General features: G+C 32.7%; 1 protein-coding gene across 5 annotated transcripts in view; it reads right to left on the bottom strand.

Annotated features, from left to right (window-relative positions):
- The window catches only part of LOC115209272 (neuronal acetylcholine receptor subunit alpha-10), a 1,238,615-nt gene that overhangs the window by 223,173 nt on the left and 993,892 nt on the right, over nucleotides 1-21,550 (bottom strand). For all 5 annotated transcript variants that reach the window (XM_036500962.1, XM_029777579.2, XM_036500961.1 and 2 more), the window contains one exon: nucleotides 3,258-3,302. In XM_036500962.1, coding sequence (XP_036356855.1) covers nucleotides 3,258-3,302 — 45 coding nt within the window. The remainder of the gene's footprint in view (nucleotides 1-3,257; nucleotides 3,303-21,550) is intronic.

The following is a 21,550-nucleotide window of genomic DNA, read 5'->3' on the forward strand; positions in this document are numbered from 1 at the left end:
TAACATATTCTACGTAATTTACAGTAGAAAGGAAAAAAATTCTTTCCCTTTTCGCTAATGCTACTATTTTAATTCAATTGAATATAGAATTTGAGACAGTGAGAAATGTGAGTAATGGTTAATATATTTATTTAAAAATATACTCAAATACGCTATGCGAAAAGGTATTAATTTCTATTATAAGTTTGCAAAAAAGATGTTCTTCTTTGCTTCTGTGATGCCAATGAGGAATAATTTAATACTTTTGAAAACACCGAATGGAAGAAAGAATCTTGGTTATTTTGGGTAAACATGTAAACGCAATTCATATCTCATTCCGGAACTCTTCATACATGCATATATATATATATATATATTTATATCTATATTCCTCTATTTATGTCTCGCGCTCTCTCGCTCTTTCTCTCTGTATCTCTCTCTATATATTTGTATGTATGTATATATATATATATAATATATATATATATATTATATATATATATATATTATATATATATATATTATATATATATATATATATATGCATATCTATATCTATGTAAATATATATGCATGAATATATATATATATATATATATATATATATGGAGAGAAAGAGATAAGAGAGTGAGTCAGAATTCGTGTGAGGGCCAGAGGGGGAGAGTAAGGCATGGAAATGAGATACTATATCTGCGTTTGCCATTATTATACACCGTGTTTTCAAATGCGTCACTATTATTTACGCAAAAGAAGTTGGAAAGAAACATACCCATATGAGAATATGAAGTCCATTGTGAAATAAATTATAGCAATATTTTGTTGCCTTTATACACACTTGGGAGAGAAGTCCAATGTTTTAAACAATATAGCATAAAATTTTGAAGACGTTAACAAACGTAAAATTGTCTAAAGAAATGAAGATAATCAGAATTACATGTATTTCTATAGAAAATTGTCTTTTTATTATCCGCAAAGTAATTTTCAATACCCTTGGTATATTTCAATATAGAGAGTGTAAATTGTCCAAGCGTTCATTTGTGCATTTCATTGAATGATGTTTACCTTAGAGAGATGGAAAATTTCCGTTAGAACAAAACATCTTTTCTAAGACATAATAATTCAGCTAAGAATCTTTGCAACTGCGGCAGCAATCAGATATCAACAACAAAAGCACCCTTCCCCACAACACCACCAACAGCTCGATTATCACATAAATAGGAATCAGAAATAGAAGCTGGTAATATATTTTATGCATTGCATCAGCTGATTCATATCTGCATTTTCACCATCGTTTTTATACACGTAAAACATATGTGCAGATGCTTTAATATTCCTTTGTCTGACAGTAAATCCTTAAAAGAAATCGGTCTCATTGTCGTTTCGAAGCAAAGCTTACAACAGAGAATTGGTTATCCAAAACGCAGCGCCCCAAGCTCTGCTTATGTATTCGGAAGCTGTAACAGCTAAATGGCATATCAAAATTTGTCTATCTACCTGCCCGTTCGTACCACAGATAGTTATAGCTATGAAATGCTACTGTATTCTGAGAAGTGTTAATTAACACCCGCTTAAGTTTTCAAATAGTGTCGACATTAATATGCGATATGATATATGAAATATTGTCTATTGTTACATGTATACGTGTACTATTTTATTTTCCACCTCGTTTGCAGGTTGCTAGCTTTCACTACGGAATAATAAGGCATAAATTCATGTTTTGAGCAGACCATACCAACCGCATATTTATTTTATAATTCACAGAGATCTATGATTGTGTGGATTTTTCAAGCGTGCAATTCTGAGTAGACGTGTAGCGAACCAACAGATTTACGTTAATATATACTCTTTTACTCTTTTTCTTGTTTCAGTCATTTGACTGTGGCCGTGCTGGAGCACCGCCTTTAGTCGAGCATATCGACCCCAGGACTTATTCTTTGTAAGCCTGGTACTTATTCCACCGGCCTCTTTTTTGCCGAACCGCTAAGTTGCGGGAACATAAACACACCAGCATCGGATGTCAAGCGATGTTGGGGGACAAACACAGACACACAAACAACACACACACGCACGCACGCACACACACACACACACACACACACATATATATATACATATATATACACATGAGAGTCTTCTTTCTGTTTCCGTCTACCGAATCCACTTTGGTCCGCCCGAGACAATAGAACAAGACACTTGCCCAAGGTGCCACGCAGAGGGACTGAACCCGGAACCATATGGTTGGTAAGGAAGCTACTTACCACACAGCCACTTCTATGACTACATGAATATATCTTTTATTCGCTTGGACTTAAAAAAAGCAATGTCTGCATTTATGTATTTGCCTATGTCTATCTCTTTCTATCTATATGTACACATACGTACCTACATATAGGTCTAACTATATGTGTATATATATATATACATATACATATACACGCACACACAAACAGACTCAAATACACACACATGGGCGGGAGTGTTACAACATTGGGGAATTCGTTCGTGAATGAAATATATTGGGGATGTTTCGATAGTTTTTGTGCCGGAATTATGCATTCCGCATTATTTGAGATTCCGACGTCCGAAGTTTTCGCTTCACCAGATATTCATGTATGGGTATTTAGATATATATCAGTATTAGTGTAACGGATATTATTCCTACTATTCCGTCTGTGTCACAAACTGTTCATTACCATAATCAGATACCCAGTGTTCTGTATTTCCTATCTATATTAATCTTATATATGGACATAACTTCATTATGTTGAGAAATATATCTTTAATATTATTGTAACCAATAAGAACATACTTTTCAGGTTATAATATAACTTCAACCCATTCATTATTAAGTTGTATCAGGATATATGAGACGTGTAGTACAAAATATGATAAAGAACATAAAATTATAGGTGCATATCAATATTTGTTATGACTATATTTCCTGCAATATGTGAAGAAGTCGAAGAATTTCTCGAGAAACATGAATATATGGAGAAATTCCTTTGCATTTGGATTTTTTTTAAATATTCTTAGCTGTGGAATCTTATATTTCAAAATCTGTCAATATTGTATGAGCGTATGTTCTATAAAGATTACGCAGAATGTTGATTAATTAAACATTCCTAATTAAATTCTAAAATGAGGAAAATAATTTCAAAGTACTCAATTAATGCAACAGTTTTACATGAAGTCAAAGTGGGAGTTGAGCTGGGGGCTGAGAGTTATAGGAATTATCTTGAAAAAATATCAAGCATTTATAAAATTAAATGCTACTTTACCTGTTCTATCCAGACATTTGTTGTCAGCACTTGGTTAACTTCATCCTGTGGAAGAGAATAGATAAAGAAATTGTTATTTAGTGCAATCAATGGTAATAAATTGATAATCTCTAGAATCTATTATATAAAATTTAATTGATTAACTGCATAATCAATCATATGGCTTCCGGATAACATTCACTTTTATCAGAACTATAATTTATGCTAAGATAGAATTTTTCTAGCACTCAAAATGATAGCCAATCTTTTTACGATTTTAATTTCTTTGGTGTTAGATGTTAAAAATAATCATTTAGAAAATGTCACCGCTGAATCATTGTGCAAACTTTGCTGTTATATCCTATTTCAGGGCAAAACATATTGAAATAATGTAAATTAATCGATAATACAAGACAGATTCATTTATGCTTTTGTTTTCATAATTAACGTTTCCTATAAAATTTTTCAAAATTTTCGTTTCGGAAGTTCAACGATACCTTACATTAATACTTTTTGATCTTGAATTTACCTTCAGGATTTCGCAAAGAAATAAATACCTTCTCTGTATTGTATCTTTCATTGGCATTGCTGAACTCGATGGAATACAACATGATTTAATTTATCTTATTAGTTTATCGAAGTACTGGAGGGTGGTAGCAACCAAGTTATTGGTTGGCATCACCGTGAAGTTAAGCGAATAGGAGTGACGTTCATCTTCAACTGGTGTAGACTAATGTTTATTGAACATACTCATCCACGGACTGATTTTCTTTTCTGAGGAGTTGTGAAGACGAAGTATTGGATAAAGTAAATACACGTGCACAGAGTGTGTTAGAATATTTCAAAAGTAATTTTAGGTACACTAAATGATGAAATTAGTAAAAAATCTTGATTGCAGGTTAGTCGATTAGTATGTAGCCAAATTTTGACGAGCTGGCAGGTAGTTTTTGTTTGTATATGTAAAAGCGCTCTATCTCTGATATGTAAAGAGCAATATAGTTCTACGAGTTTTTTATAGAGTAGCGTATTACACCGGATGTGCTATCCGGTTCATAATAGTATATGTGGTAGTAATTAAATATTTATTTCTAATTTGGAGATTATATAATTTCTAATTATAAGACTTGTTAATTATTAAACATTTAGAAATTTGTATATGCGAGTTGTATTTAATGCAAGATATTTGTCTGATATCTATTGCAACTGAGTGTTAGTTTTCTGAAAGGCAATAGCAGAAGCGCTTCTCCGAATTTCGGATATTTTCAAAAAAGAATAAAAACTATAAAAAAATATAGAAGAAAGCATACAATTTAAAAATAAAATGTTTATGTTAATTGTAACTATCCAATATATTCTGAATATTAATGAGAAGGAAAGCTTGATATCCGATATGAAACGGTATGGAAGTAGTTTATTCTACTGAAAGTAGATCTAAAATCTGAGTCATCTGACAATAGGTATCAAGATGACTACGAAACAATGAGGGAGTTTCCGGAGTCTATTTACATGAAATAATAGCACCCAAAGCTCTCTACATGCTTCAATAATCAAATAATGTGGCCCTAAGTGTCCGTAAAAAGATGGGTTTGTCATACTTTGAATGAGTATAATCAAATGTGTGCTTAATTATGAACTTGGACCAGAAGAACAACGAAAATATTGTCTGACTAAATACCATTTATCTTGTTAAGTGCAATGAAAAAATTTCTAAGATGGCTATCTGCAGAATTTGTTGTCCGATTCGAATAAAAGTAAACAATGCCATACATAACTGTTACCTTGGTTGAGGCACTAAAAATTAGAGATTGAGATATTCTGGAGTCTAGTTATCACCTGATATTCTGTATAATATAATACGGTGAGTCGGCGGAAACCTCAACCCGCCGACAAGTTCTTAGCGGCGTCTCACCTGTATTTACGTTCTGAGTTCAAATGCCGCTAAAGTCGACATTGAAAGCATCTTTCTTTCGAAGTTAATAAAACAAAGTCTCAGTCGATGATAACAACTCACCCTCTCCATTAAACTTTCAAGCCTGGTGTATATAATTGAAAGGGTATTCTGTATATTATGATACAATATAACATAATGTTATATATGTATATTTTATATTAAGAAAAAGAGGAAAATACTTAAATAGCTTAAGTTTTCAACACGACTGCATAAAGCGATGATATTTGTCTCCATTTTGGATACAATCTATGTCTCGAGATTTTGTGCTTATTTAAAATCGAGACGAGCACCTTGCTTCCATATGATCGGCTTGAAAAATTGTTAAGATATTAAGAATTTTTTTTATCTTTACTTGAAATCAATGGTAACATTAATTCACAAATAACGTAATTTTATCCACCAATGCATGCGTGAGTATACGTTTTCATCGTCCTACATTTACGTATACATATATATGCATACGGAAAAGCAAGCCGTGATGCAGTACGACTATTTCAAGCGGCTACATATAATTGAACAAATTGTAGCCAGTCGAGCACATAAATATAATATTTTAACAGAGCAAGAAGATGGAAGAAATCCAAGTTGTCGCTATTCTAGCTAAGAATAGACTACGCTTCCAAGAAAGTAGTATTTATTCTATCGGTCTCTTTTGCCGAACCGCTAAGTTACAGGGACTTAAACACATCAGCAACTGTTGTCAAGCGATGTTGGGGGGACAAACACAGACACACAAACATACACACACACATACATACACACACACCACACACACACACACACACACACACATATATATATATATATACATATACATATATATATATACATGTATACAACGGGCTTCTTTCAGTTTCTGTCTTCGAAATCCACTCCCAAGTCTTTGGCCGGCCCGAGGCTATAGTAGAAGACACTTGCCCAAGGTGCCACGCAGTGGGACTGAACCTGAATTACGTCTGCTTTAGTGATCACATGAATTTATGTTACATATTTATAGTGCAGCCATGTCTGTAATTAAACAAAAAACGGTACGATGAGATCAATACAGCAACGTGAAGTACAATCTTCAATAATTTTATTTGCATTTGTATCATAATTAACTTTTAATTGATAGGAGAGTCAATTATGGTAATACTCTTTTGAAAGAACTAAAATATGTGTTGCAGTTCCCGAAGGTTAAAAAACAGGTAGTATTTTATCAGATTCTGTTTCGTATTACTATTTGCAAAGAGAAAATGGTGTGCACATAATTTTACATTATTATCATCACTATATCAAAAGTTCAGTAAAGCAGACGCAAACAGCGAGGCCTTTTGACATTAAGTATGAATTTATTTTAATAATACTTATGGGATATGCATAATTTTGTTTCAAGCTAAACGTTTTTGCACACTCGTATAAAGAGACCAATATTGCTATTAATATAAACAAAGTCTGCTTTTAACACTGAGAAGTCTTCCGTGATCATGAACATGGAAACAGACAAAGGTTAGGCTTTAACATTCATTTCATAATTATTCGGCTTTGATGTTTTAACGGAATATAATAGAATAACTACTGATATTTTAGATATGAGTAATACAGATATGCGCAAAAAGAATTACAGTCCAATGTAATAGTTTAATTTTATGGCAAGAAAATGCAAGATCAAGTCCGATGCATTTGAATTTTGAACGCTGGCGAACGAAACCCTGTATATCCCGTGTATTTCCCGATGCCTACATATCTAGGGATGAAAATACTTCCTAATTAATTTCTCAGAGACGCAACATTTGTGCGGAATGCATAGTCCACTATAGTCAGCTTTAACATGTACTTATCATAGTGAACACAGAATCATAGCAAGGACTTCGCCCTGTGCTATCTAATTTGATACCACAAAGGAAAGCAAAACCGTAAAGTAATTTGTTTAGCGCATTACCGATACTTCTTTTCATAGATAATATTTTAAAAACTATTGTTTCTTTATTATTAAGCTCGATTGGTTTTGAAACTGGAAAAAATGCATATGTAAATCAGATTTTTAGAAAACAAGCTATAACGAAATTTGTTGAATTGAATATAGAATATTAAAAATATTATTTTTTTACATATTTATAAATGCCATTAGAGGCACGTTTCCTTAATGTTATTTGCAATCAATACTTCTATTACTGTCTTATACATTCATACGTATAACCAATTTCAAAGTTAAACTGTTACTGTTTGCAGTAGATTCATTCTTCTTCTTTTCGTTTTTGAAATAGCTGTAAATTTCATGAAACTTAATATGCATAAATGCATTTTCATTAGATCATTTCAGATACCTACACTAATGTATTATATTTTACATACTTCAGTTAGTTAGGGCTTTTCTACGTGGTAGCGTAATTTTCTAGATATAGCAGCCATATCTTAAAAATATTCTGATCCATCTAAAAAAATGTCACATTGAAAAAGTAATCTTATACTACAAAATTCTGTTCTGTTAAGGCTGGAGGACCGTTGAAACTTTTATTGTAGCTTACTCGATCAGCGTTGATTTAGTGCACGTTTTGGGTTGTCTGATAAATTCCTTCAGTTAGTTACATTGTAGTTTCAATTAACACAAAAATAAGATCATGTTTTATAGGTGTTTTGTTTCGGCTTTATGCATTCTTCTATACTTTTTGTTTATTGTTTTTGGAATTTAAATAAACGTTTCAATCATATAACGAGGGAGTGCCAAGTGGTAGAAAATTGAACAGTTTCGACAGATTCTATCCGTTTTCAATCTACGTTCCACTGATAACAAAAGAAAGTTTTATGCTCAGTTGGGAAAAGTTGCTTTACCTGATCTGCCAAGAAATGATCTCTTACTCTTCAAGGAGAGATGAGTGAAATTCATAGACTCTCGGCAGTACAAATAACTGTTCTGTAAAATGTGGCTTGAGTGCAAAATCTCATTCACTAAGATCAGCGCCAATCCACTAAGGAATTGACCTATGAGAAGGATGCTTTCAATATACTGTGACCCGCTAATTTCACTGGATGGGTGGGTTCCACAAGCTTTGAATGAGTATCAAACACTAGCACTACTCAATCGCCGCCATGTTTCGCGTCCGACACCAGGTTACTCGTGGACTCAAATAGCAATTTATTTACCACATTGTCACCGGTGTTGAAAAAGTTGTCTTTTGGTCAATTTGAAATAAAGGGAAGAATATTTTGCGCATCATCAACTAAGGGAGCAACTCGAGGCTATCCAGATACTCATACATGCCAGAAAATGATGATCGTTTGGTTGGATTAAGGAGGATTAATCCACTACAAAATGGGTGAAGAAAATAAAGTATACTGTCAATGCAGTGTTTTACGTCCAGCAAATGTACCGGCTCAATGAGGCAATCTAGCTGAAAGTATACGGCACGCTTCTTCAGTGCGATAACGATGGTCTCTACGTTGCTAATTTGACCAAAAATGCTATTCAAGAGATCAGTTGTAAAATAGAATCTACTTAAGCGAGAAGATGTGGACGCAATACCAATAATCATAGGATAGAAAGGAAGTAAAGAGACAAAAGTGAAGAAAATAAAGTAACAGAATAAGTGAGAGAGAGAAGATAGAGAGAAATAAAACGAGAAAAGGAAGAGAGAATGGGAGCGATGGAGAGAAAGAGAGAGAGATAATATGAATGTGTGTGGGTTATATGAAATGGGAAAGAATGTATATAGAAAGAATGTACTTGAGAGAGAGAGAGAGGAAGAAAGCAGGAGTGAAAGAGGGAGAGAAGGGGAGAAAGTGAAAGAATGGGCGACAAGAAAAGAGTTAGGAGAGAGAGAGAGAGAGACAGAGAGAGAGTGAAACCAAACACATTTCAGCAAATAGAAAACACATATTCTGTTACATAACTGGTTTCAGCCTTTAAGCTGCGGCCACGCTGGGGCTTTATATTCAGTGGATTTAATTGAATTTTATCGTCCAAATTATTCTACACTTAACTTGCATTATCGAGACCATTTTTCGTATACAGAACCGTGTATGGGATGGATAAATTGGGCCTGTCGCAATGTCACATAAAATCGCACACGGATATGCGTACACACAACGGCTTGAATATGAATATATATATATATATAAGTACGGTGGTCGTTGTCTATTCCACATGCAACGATTGACTATCTCCTCTACCTACACCTTAGAATCATCATGGTATCTGATATGGTTTTGTAAAATCAAACAATGTTCTGAAAAGACACCCACATAGATTGCATATCCGATTTGGGCCGCCAAGAGCTGCAGGAAAATTCTGATCTTTGTGGATCTAAAAATATCTTTTAAGGCCTCCGTTGGATTTACAAACCTTCTGGCGTTCATCCATTCAAAGGTGTGCATAAACAAACAAGAAAAATAGGTGGTGGAGGTTCGTTTTCCTTGGGTTCGCATATGAGATTTGAACCCATGGAAAACAAACTTCCACCACATATTCTGCCTTTATATCTGTGCACACCTTTGAATGTAATGTATGCCAGAAAGTTTGCAAACTGTGCACACAAAAAGGTCATTGTGATTCCCCTTCTCTATCGTAACATACTTCCTTAAACCTCTTCAGTCTTGCATGCTTTATTCTGGCCTCTTCAAACGCTTCCAATCCACTGCATACTTTTATTCGCTATCCAGCTCGTTCCAAAGCAAGTTTGATACTTTCTATAGCATCGTGGAATCTTTGCAATACATACATTCATACATTGATGCATGCAACAATATGAATGTGTGCATATATATATGTATATGTATATACGTGTATATGGTTATATGTATTTGAATACTTCTATGCATGTATGTATACATCTATATCTATATATATATGTGTATACATTCATACATGTCTATGCGTCTGTGTTTGTGCATATATATATATATATATATATATATATATTTATATATATACAAGTATGTATGTATAAAGTCTGTTGGAGGTGAAGCTGTGGTATTTCCAGAGAAGCACTCGGCACGAACACCGGGCTATCAACATTTGAGATCCAAACCAAGGCCGTTCTAAAAGAAAAGTTACGTAATATATTCGGTTTCTGGGCATTGGCGAGGCACTACTTCAGACTTTCATGAAAATCATGGTATTATATTGTGCATCTATCAGACCTTATTTTTATGAAAGTATCGGGAGGAAAGAAAAGGGAAGAAAAATTAAAATGCGTATGCGAGTATATTATTATTATCATTATTATTATTATTATTACTTTTTTTTTCTTTCAAATTTGCTTCCATTTCTTGCCGAGTGTCTTCCCGACTCCTAGGGCAAAGAAACTCATAGTATACATTGGTAGGCCATTAAACCAAACTCAGTAGTTCGTTCATTTTTTTTTTTTTTTTTTAAAGTTAAATTAAAATACATGAGCAGCAACAGTTCTCACATCGACAATGCTCTTCTCAATACGTGTGATGTACCAGTTAAGACAATCTTTTGCACTTCTTGCAGGGATGGTAAGCCAGGGATCATTCTCATATAATTTTCGGTTCCCTTCTTGATCATTCCTAGTGCTCCTACGATCACTGGTATTGTAACCGCCTTGAGATGCCACATTTTCTCAATTTCAATGAGTAGGTCTTTATATTTTCTGAGCTTGTCAAACTCTTTCGCTGAGATATTATGATCACAGGGGATGCTCATGTCGATCAATAAGCAAACTTATTGTTTTGGTCTTTCACAACAATATCTGGTTTATTGGCCTTGATGGTTCGGTCTGTATGTACTGGAAAGTCCCACAGAATGGTTACATTTTTCTCCTTCAGTTACAGCCTCAGGGTGGTGATTATACCACTTGTCGGCAGTTTTGATATTGTAATGCCGACTTATTAGCCAGTGGAGATATTGGCCAACTCTGTCATGTCTTAATTTATACTCCACTGGTGCTAAGACTTTACATCCAGAGATTAGGTGGTCCACTGTTTCAATCATGTCGTTGCAGAATCGGCATTTTGGGTCTGCTCCATTTTTCATCACATTGGCCTGGTAGTTCCGGGTTAATAGGCTTTGATCTTGAGCAGCCAGGAAGAAACCTTCGCTCTCTGCTTTTAGCCCTGAGCTCCGTAGCCACTGATGGGTTTGCTTCTGGTCAACATCAGCTTGTTTGCTGCGGGTCACATATTTGCCGTGCAGAGGTTTCTCCTTCCACCTATCAGCCAATTGCTCGTGCGCTTTCTTCATTGCCATTATTATTATTATTATTATTATTATTATTATTATTATTATTATTATTATGATCATTATTATTATTTATTCAAGGCACTGTCTGGAATTGAACTCAGAATCTTGGGTTTCGTAGCCCACACTCTTAATCGTTATATAACATCAGCAAAAATACCTTAGGAATGAGAACCCAGGGCGGGGTTCAAAATTCTACCTGGACACCTGATGAAGGCTGAAGAGGAAATCAGCCGACATTTTTGGTAACAACAAACAAGATGAGGACACAAACAACAAACAAGATGAGTTTACTCCAATGTAAACAATGTAAATAATGTATATACATAAATATATTGATATATTGTAGGTAGCGGGTTGTATTTATATTGCTATACCTACATTTATCACACACTCTGGGTAGAAGCAGAAAGGGCTTCATCGGAGTAAGTTGAATAATTCTACTCCACATTACACACGGTGTACTCCCCCGCCACAGACACCTCCACAAACATACGCACATTCCAGAAAATAGTTGAATCAGAGAAATGTTCAAGTGGGCTGCATCAGCAAATAGTAATACATTGTGAAACAACTTCGCTGTTTGAACTATAAATATATTTATTTTCTGTGCGTTACTAAAAGGCGAAAATCACGTTTCTAAGTTTAAAAGCCAGATATCATGTTCTGCAAACTAACAATTACCATTTGCAATTAAAATCATGATTGGTTACTGAAGGATATTATGTTTGATAGTGGCTGTTTTGACTGAAAATGTAGAGTCCAGGGAATTTGTATATATTCATTTCGATCTATCTACATATTGTACGTAAGTATATAAATATATATATATATGTATATATGCATGTATGTATGCATATATATATATATATATATATATATATATATATATATATATATATATATATATATGCAGGGTGTGTAAGATATTGGCAGACAGATTTATGTTTATACAAAAAAACAGCTATATATTAACAGATAACTTTATTTATCAAAAAGTGCCTTGAGGAATAAAAATAAACCTTCTTTTCTATAATGTTATTCAATAAACCTACCTTCGGCTTCAACAAGTGATTCCTATATGGGAGTGAAATCATGTATACGCTCGAATCAAGGGGTCTTGGATCATTTGGGACATTACTCTATCCACGGCAGCTTTCAAAGTATCTCTGGTATTATGCGCGAGTTCATTGACCTCTCTCCAACGGTTTGAGATCCGGGGAATTAAGAGGCAAAATGTTAGCGGCATGGGATCATGAAAATTTTCAGCCATCCATTCCTCTGTTACTAGAGCCATGTGCGATAGTGCAGGTTCTTATGGAAACACATATGACCTTCCATTGCAAACACTTTCTATCTAGGTCTTTTCAATTATTTCCAGGACCTCAAATTAGGCGGCAACGTAAACTCTAAGACCTTGTGGAAAGAAATAAAGCGCCATCATATGTCCTTCATTGCTGACAACCCCTAAAACCATAACAGTTGCAGGATATTTTGAATGCATAATGCTTGAAACTTCAAAAGGGTTTGCCCTACCATTCCTAGTTTTAACATTTTGATCTTGGTCGAAGTTTTTCCTGTTGGAAGAAAACCAAAAACAAATCTGCTGCTACACTTTTCAGTTTTTTGTTGTTGTTGTTACAATTATTATTATTATTATTATTGTTGTTGCTGTTATTATTATTATTATCATATATATATATATATATATATATATTATATATATATATATTATACATACATATGTGTATACATATGTATATATAGTCAAATACATACATATATACATACATGCACAGAAGCATGTATGTATATTTGTATGTATTTGACTATATATACATATGTATACACATATGTATGTATGTATATATATATATATATATATATATATATATGATAATAATAATAATAACAGCAACAACAACAATAATAATAATAATAATTGTAACAACAACAACAACAAAAAACTGAAAAGTGTATATATATATGCTTCTGTGCGTGTGTGTGTATACATATATATGTATGTACTTGTGCGTATGCTTATCTAATTAAATTCTTTAAATTCCTTGTAGTTAATAAAGTACTGGTTTCTACGGTAAAAGAAATTTACAATACTAGAAACTAGAAATACTTTCCAGTATTGCAGTCCATGGTTATGTTGTTGCATGAAAAGAAGCACAAGCATGACTGTGATAAGAAGCTTGCTTCCAAGTCCCAGACATTCGGTTTGTTGTCACTGCGTGAAACTTGGTACAGTGTCTCCTACCGAAGCCCTATGTATGGACTTGGCAGACGGAAACCGAAAGGATCCCATTGTGTATGTGTTTATGTATGTATGCATGCATGCATTTCTATATGTTTATAAAGATGCATGTATATATATATATTATATATATAATATAATATATATATATATATATATATATATATATATATATATTATATATATACAGATGCGCGTGTGTGTGCGTGCGTGCGCATTTATATGTATGTGTACGTCCCTGTGTTTGTGTCTGTCAACCCACCGCTTGATAATTTACCTTCGTATGCATACCTCATAGTAACTTTGCGTGCAGGCAATCGAAAAAGCATTGAACATGTAATATAGAAACGAAAACACGAAAAAACGAAGGGCTGAGGCCACTTGATTTGATTAAAGTCTGCATGACACTCACCCAGAGAAAATATAATAGATAAAGTTACATCAATCGTGGTCAAGTTTCTTCCTAAAGAGCACAAAAAATTTCAATTCTACTTCATGCTACAAAGTGCTTTTTGGAGAAATATCAGTGCTGTAAGGAATATTCATTGTGAAATGAAAGCTTTAAATTTGGACAGGCGATACAGTAGTCATCATGGCTGACAGCAAACGTGATCCAATTCCAGTACTCGATGATACAAATCTATCTTATCTCCTATATGATTTATATATGAGTATGTTCGAATGTATGCACATATGTATACGTGAGTTACCAGTGTGCGTACGCATGTGCTTTAGAATTTTCCGAAGGCAGGAAATAACTTAAGGAAAGTAAATATACGAGACAGTATTAGGAAGTTCTACAGCAAAAAATAACTGAACACTGTTAGAAAAACAAGAGACATTTTGAGTAATAGTGTACTCGGTCAGTATCTGTCTCATTACGTGCGTTTGATTGTGTATGTGTTTGTAGATGTAAGCTTCTATGTCTCTGTGAGTGTACGGCTGTTTTAATTTTCGCTAATAATTTGAAGAAAATTGTAAAGCTATCGATAATGTAATTTCCGTTGGTTTGATGAAAATGTTTAATCAATTGAACGAATGAATATCTATGTTCTGTCATGTCTTAGGAAAAATAAACTAACCTTTATATCTCTATTGTTATACGATTAGAAAACAACACATATATTCTGGTTGTTTATTTCACCTATAACCCAAGAGGTAGATTATAAATATTTAAATTTTGGAGATAGGAGTGTAAGTGGACATAACCTACATGCAATAAAAAAAAAATCAACAGCCAATACACTACTAATATGGTTGGCATTTACCTAAATGAACACAAAATTTATGTACGATTATTCTCTCTCTCCTTCGCTCTCTCTCTCTCTCTGTATATATATATAATATATATATATATATATATATATATTATATATATATATATGTATATAAATATATATATATATATATATATACATACACACACACACACACACACACACACACACACACACACACCAACACACACAACATATATATATATATATATATATATATATATATATATAATAATATATATATATATATCCAATAATAGCAAAACGATAAAATTTCTTAGCCTATATGCTGAAAAATAGACGATAAATCGTCTGACCACAAAATATTTTCAGTTATATTAATACACCTCGTGTATTCATAATTTTCACTTTAGAAAGTATTTTTCATATGCTGGCCACTGAAAATTTTTTTAAAGTTTTATCCTTATATTAGAAGTATATTAATTCTCATTCACTTTAGGACTGATTTGTAATACGAGGAAATAAAATTTATAAATTATACAATGTATATATATATATATATATATCAATCATGTAACATCAAGTATACGTCAAATTCAGAATGTGAGATATAAAATTATACATCAGAATAAAAATGCATGTGTTTAAATGTTGTATGTAACAAGTAAAATTCAAATACATATTTTTTACGTATTAATCTTTAATCTTTAATGCTTAATTATACTGCTTATTTTTAAAGGGATGTAAAATTAGATATATAATACTTTGAGAAAGAAACTGAAGATGTATTGGAATAATCTGATGATGGAATATATGTATACAGTTTGTGTATATGTTATTATACTTTAACCTTCCAATACTGAAACTCCTGTAGTTCCTTCATATTTAATACATTTAAGTATTAACTAAGGTAGGAGATAATTAGTGAAGTATATTATATACCCTGTTGGTAATTTAAGTATTACTTCGTGGTGTGCAAACTGATCCCATGAGTTTGCTTTCACATATACTCGTTAGGACATTTTTTGTATTATCTGAAATAGAATACCTGCATATCGATTAAGCCTCAAAAATTGAATTGTTATATATATATATATATATATATATATATATATATATATATATATATATATATATATATATATATATATGTATTATATATACATGTATGTGGTATGTATGTATGTATGTATGTATGTATGTATCCATGTATGTATATGTGTGTATGTATATATATATATATATATAATAAAAGGCTTCCACATATGGAAGCGTAGTGCTAGAGACACAAAACAGGATAAATTCATGGAAGGAATGAAAACATTTACCATTACAGCTATATCCCAGACTGATCAGTCTGGGAATATAGCTGTAATGGTAAATGTTTTTGATTTTCATTCCTTCCATGAATCTATCCCTTTTTGTGTCTCTAGCACTACGCTTCCTTATTTGGAAGCCTTTTATTATATTTCTATATGAATAATATATCGTCTAATGACTAATTCGTCTTTTGTGCTAGGCCACTGGTAATAATAATTATGTTATTACCCTATTTGATTATGCATATATATATATATATATATATATATATATATATATATATATATATATATATATATATTATGCATTGATAGAGAGATATGTGTGTGTATGTGCACATGTGTGCATGCGTACGTGGGAGTGTATGCGTAAGTGCGCGTGTTGTCTTCCAACACAGCTTTACTACCGCTGATGGTTCGTTTACGTCCCCCGTAACTTATATAAGATACACAAAGACAACCGCATATATACACACATATATACATAATCACATATACACACAGGCGTATACAGTTATATAGGCACAAGCATATTTGTGTGTGTATGTGTGTGCTTATGCCTTAGTCTGTGTGACTGGCCGTCATTCTGAATCTGCACACACACACATACAGATGCCAAGAAGTATATTCTATGAGAATCAAATAAGTCCGTTTAGTGTTTATTTACTCTAACATTTCAATATTTCCTTCCTGATTCGCCATGATATCATCAAACTGGGCTTATCACCTTCTGTATTCTACCTTTCATAATTCCTCAAATTTCATTTTACACTATCGAAGTACACTGTAGAGGAAATAGAGCAACATGGAAGTGTTTTTTGTACGATTGTGCATCGGAAAAAAGAGTTATGCTTTTGTCTCTGAAAGCCTTCTAACGCTACTGTGAACAACGTCACGATAAAGATAGGAACAAAATCAAGCCGAAATTACGCATCAGTATGTTTAAGGATTGCTGCATAGATTTCAACATGATCTGCATAGTAAATGCATAGTCTTAAAAACGCTTAGGATGAACATGGCTGACAACTTGCCAAATGATATGAAATCTTTAGAGACGACAAAAACAAATTAGTTAAAATCAGAATATAATGTAGAATAGAAATTTCTTTTATGTGAAGTTAGATTTACAGTTTCGTAAGTTGTACGTATTATTTATGGCTATAATGAATGTAATAGAATCTTTGAAGAACGTCAAACAGTGAAGAAATTGTGATCCAATTGTTGCAATCCAGTTGTTTTTTAAAGTAAATGTGACTGACTGGATTATGGATGATGTATAGTCTGTGCATTTCTTGCTCCTGCTTTTCTTGGTCTATGTTCCTTGCTAGTAATTTCGTCTATATATACATCTATACTTGCGCTTTTGCTTGTGTGCGCAAGTGTGGAGTTTATGCATGTTTATATGTGTGTGTCTGCTAGTTATTGAATTATTTTTTCTTCTTCAGATTTAGAGAGAATATTGTAATTAGGCTCTGAATCAAAGACAAAAATGTATTTGAAGTATTTTTTAAGATCGTATTCTAACTGAAATCTAGTATATTCCATCAGCTGAGATGAGATGGTGAGATTCACATTTTTTCCTTCGCCAGAGTTGATGCGTGTAGCATTTCTTAAATTTTTACATTCCCAATTATATTTTGACATTATTCATATTAAATGTTAGCCAAATATCAGAATATTCAAATCTTTGCTTGTGATCCACCAGAAGAATTTAGACACAGAAGTTCTTCCTGGCTGTAATATCAACTAAATCTTTCTCGTGTTGAAAGGAAAATAACATTGGATATTATTACTTTAGATGCAACTTGGCTGTAAAATATCGAATGTTTACAGATTGAAGCCCTTTGATCATATTCTTTGAGCTATCAAAAAGTATAAGTTTTTAAACAAACATGGTCAAGAATAAATAACATGTTACAGTGACGTTAACTATAACTGGTATATAAGAGAAATTGCAAGCAGAAAAAGGAGAGAAAGAATGAGAGAAACAGAGAAACGGTGAGAGATTGAGAGTTGGTGAGAGAGAGAAAAGTGGGAGAGAGAGAGACAGAAAGAAGGAGAGAGAGCAGAGTGAGAAGGGATAACTGCTATTCTTATCACTTGAAAATAAATTGAAGTTCTTTTTGTACAAAGAAATAGTTGAAGTTTGTTTAGTTAGAAAATTGTGTAGATTTTTAACCGTTTAAACAAACAAGCGTTAGCAATTTAAGGAATGAGTTTATTGTAAAGAGAACTTAACAAAAGGTTCCTACAAACTACAGATGATCACATAAATATTCACTGAGTTGCATGACTACTGCGGATATTTTGCTGATCGAGAGCATTTGATTTGATACACATGCACACACTTACGTATAAACACATACACACATAGGAACCTATGCAAGTATAATCGTTTTACCTTAGCTTAGCGATACGAGCTACAATATATTTTAGTCTAATTTAGTATTGCGTTAGGGAAATGATAAAATTAATCTTTAGTTCGTTTCAATATGTGTGATATACTCTTTAACGTAAGCTCATTCAACTATATTTATGACTCTTTTTCGCTATTTATAGCTTTAGATAAAATTTGTCACTGATAAATGCAAGTAATCAAATTCTTCTGAAAATTTAAGAGACGAGAACGTGATCTATAAATCACGGTATTCAATTAATGAACATTTAACTCCTAATATATTTCATTCTTTGTTTTAAATATAATTTTCTGATATCGTTACTGAAGCGAATTCAAGAGCTTGTTCCTTACATTATTATTTAGCTAGATCAATATCTATTTCTTTCTTTTACTCCCTGCCGTAAAGCTAATGAAATACTTATTTCGTGTCTAATGTACACAAGAACACGTTAGTGTAATCGATGTATTGCTATATTACACAAGCAATATATAGATTTGTAAGGTACTAACATCAAAGAATTCAATTAATCCTCTCATTTCTTACAGTTTATTATATTGTCTATTGCCAGATATATATTTCATTTCATCTACTTCTCTCCTATAAAACAGGCATTTTCAACAGATAATACGTTGAAATAAATTTTTGCCATCGAAAAATGACTGAAATTCATATTTTTTACTGGAAAAATATCTATCCTGTTATTTTGCCACGTAAATATAATGTAATATTAATCTTTAATAATATATGTAGTATGTAAAGAAACGGTGATTTTTATTTGCAATTTATCTAGGTGTCTTGTTCTGATCCCCATATTACAAAAAGAAGTGATAGTAAATCAGTTACAATTTTCTCGTAAAATAGATAAGTTACTAGAAAGCGTTTTAAGTATTTCTTTGATTTCAAACAACTGGTAAACATTTCAATATTTTTTCTTTGAGCAGGGATAGAACAATAAAATTCTTTTAATATAACATTTTATGATTTCGGATAAAAATACTTTCTACACATCAAGGAACACGAAAGAAATGGATAGATGCATGACCCCATTTTAACTCAGTGTAAAAATATATTTTTGCGACTGGGGAAGGAATAAGCTTCAAGTGACCTCTTACTCGTGAAATTTTATGTTTGGATATGCTGTATATGTTGTTTTGCATTTGTGAGCATAATTATACATGTAATGCTTCTGTTTATAATGCTATGACAAATATGTAATAGGAAAATTACCAGTCGTAGTTCGGCGACGTGTGTACCAGTAGTGATTAATTGAAACATCATAAAATAAGTAACAAATAGAAGTAAAAATAAATCATGGAATAAATTTTTCATCTCAAGTGATCACATTAAATTATGGGAGTTGTTGAAGTATTAGAGTGTAAAAAAAATTATATTAGATTTGAGAGAGATTCCTCTCCACACAAAATGCAGGTCACGAAAAAGAAGGGAACTATGTATTGAAGGTTCAACGAAGTGAATGCGTCAGCATATTTCACGCTTAGGACTCTGAAAGTAATTTAGATAATTGTCAAAATTAGTCAAAATTTAAACGGAAACTTATTTTGTATGAAATAATGAAGGCAATAGACCAATTACAAAGATAATTGTTTGTAAATTTATCAAGTTACTTCCTCAATATAAATGATCTGATGTATTGACTAAACGAAATATTTTGTATTGCAGCTTTAAGTAGTATTCTCTTCGTTTTGGTTCTCAGTGCCTAACTGGATTTGATGACAACTTATCACGATAAGATTTGAAATTACAATACTTGATTTCTTTTATGTCAGTGTATTATGAGGTCAACTTCTTGAATTAAAGCCTGCCTTATATAGTTCTCACATACAATAGCGTAGTATATATTTATCCCCCAAAGCAAACCAACAAAGAAAAAAGTAATCAACTAATGCATTTTGATTCACAGGTTTAGATATATGTATTCGTTTGTGTTTTGTCTAGACTTAACAGGGATGGTAACCGTAATTCATTCAATGAAAACGAAAGAAAAATTCCAACGATTCCGGGATGGGTTGAGGTGAGTGTGGAGATTACCCCACCTTTTTCTGAACAAAAATAATGGGCTTGCGGCACATTAGGTGGTCAGGGTATTTAAATCCATGCAGAAATCTGACTTTTTTTTCTTAGTGAAGTGTGTGTGGGTACACTTATCAAAATTTACTGAAATATAGAATGAGAACTAGACTTGATATTTTGACCTGCGAAATTGAGTAATCGAGAAAGTGCTCCAACATGAAACACCACGTCTAATTTACAATAACAAGAGAAAGAAAAGAGGTAGAACAATATGTGTTTATATGCATTCTCATGTGACCGTACGTTGTGTGACTTGTGTATGCGTGTTTGATCTTGTGACTACGCGGGTGTGAGCGTGAATCGCGTCGACCTATTACATTTTATTAAAGATATCAAGAGAAAATAAAAGCTTATTTCTGCAGAATATTAAACCAGAATATTTTTATTCTGTGATAATATTCATTGTATTCCGCTTGCTTCAGTTTCTCATACCAGCATGAACTGAAACATACTAAAAATGATGCTCAATCGTTATTTGCTGACTGGATAAATGGACGGCAATTTTTTGATTATATAGCGAGTAGGCTTTCGAATATCATATTGATGAAAATGTGGTCCTTATTTTACAGGTAATTTGAATTGATCATCGACAGAATTATGAAGGTGTGTAATAAGTCCTTTTATTAGTTTCAAATTTTGGCACACGTCTAGCAATTTTGAAGTAGGTGTTAGTCGATAAAACCAACCCGAGTGCTTAAATGCTATTTATTTTATCGACCCCGAAAGGGGAAAATGCAAATACGAACCCGGGATCATTTGTTACCCAATACATAAAGGTAGGCGAAATGCCACTAGACAATTTAACCAGCGCGCGCTAATGATTTTCCAGCTCACTGCGTTAGTTGGTAGGATTTTGTATTAGCAATAAATTT

Source organism: Octopus sinensis, linkage group LG3 (assembly GCF_006345805.1).
Source record: "Octopus sinensis linkage group LG3, ASM634580v1, whole genome shotgun sequence".
NCBI lineage: Eukaryota > Metazoa > Mollusca > Cephalopoda > Octopoda > Octopodidae > Octopus > Octopus sinensis.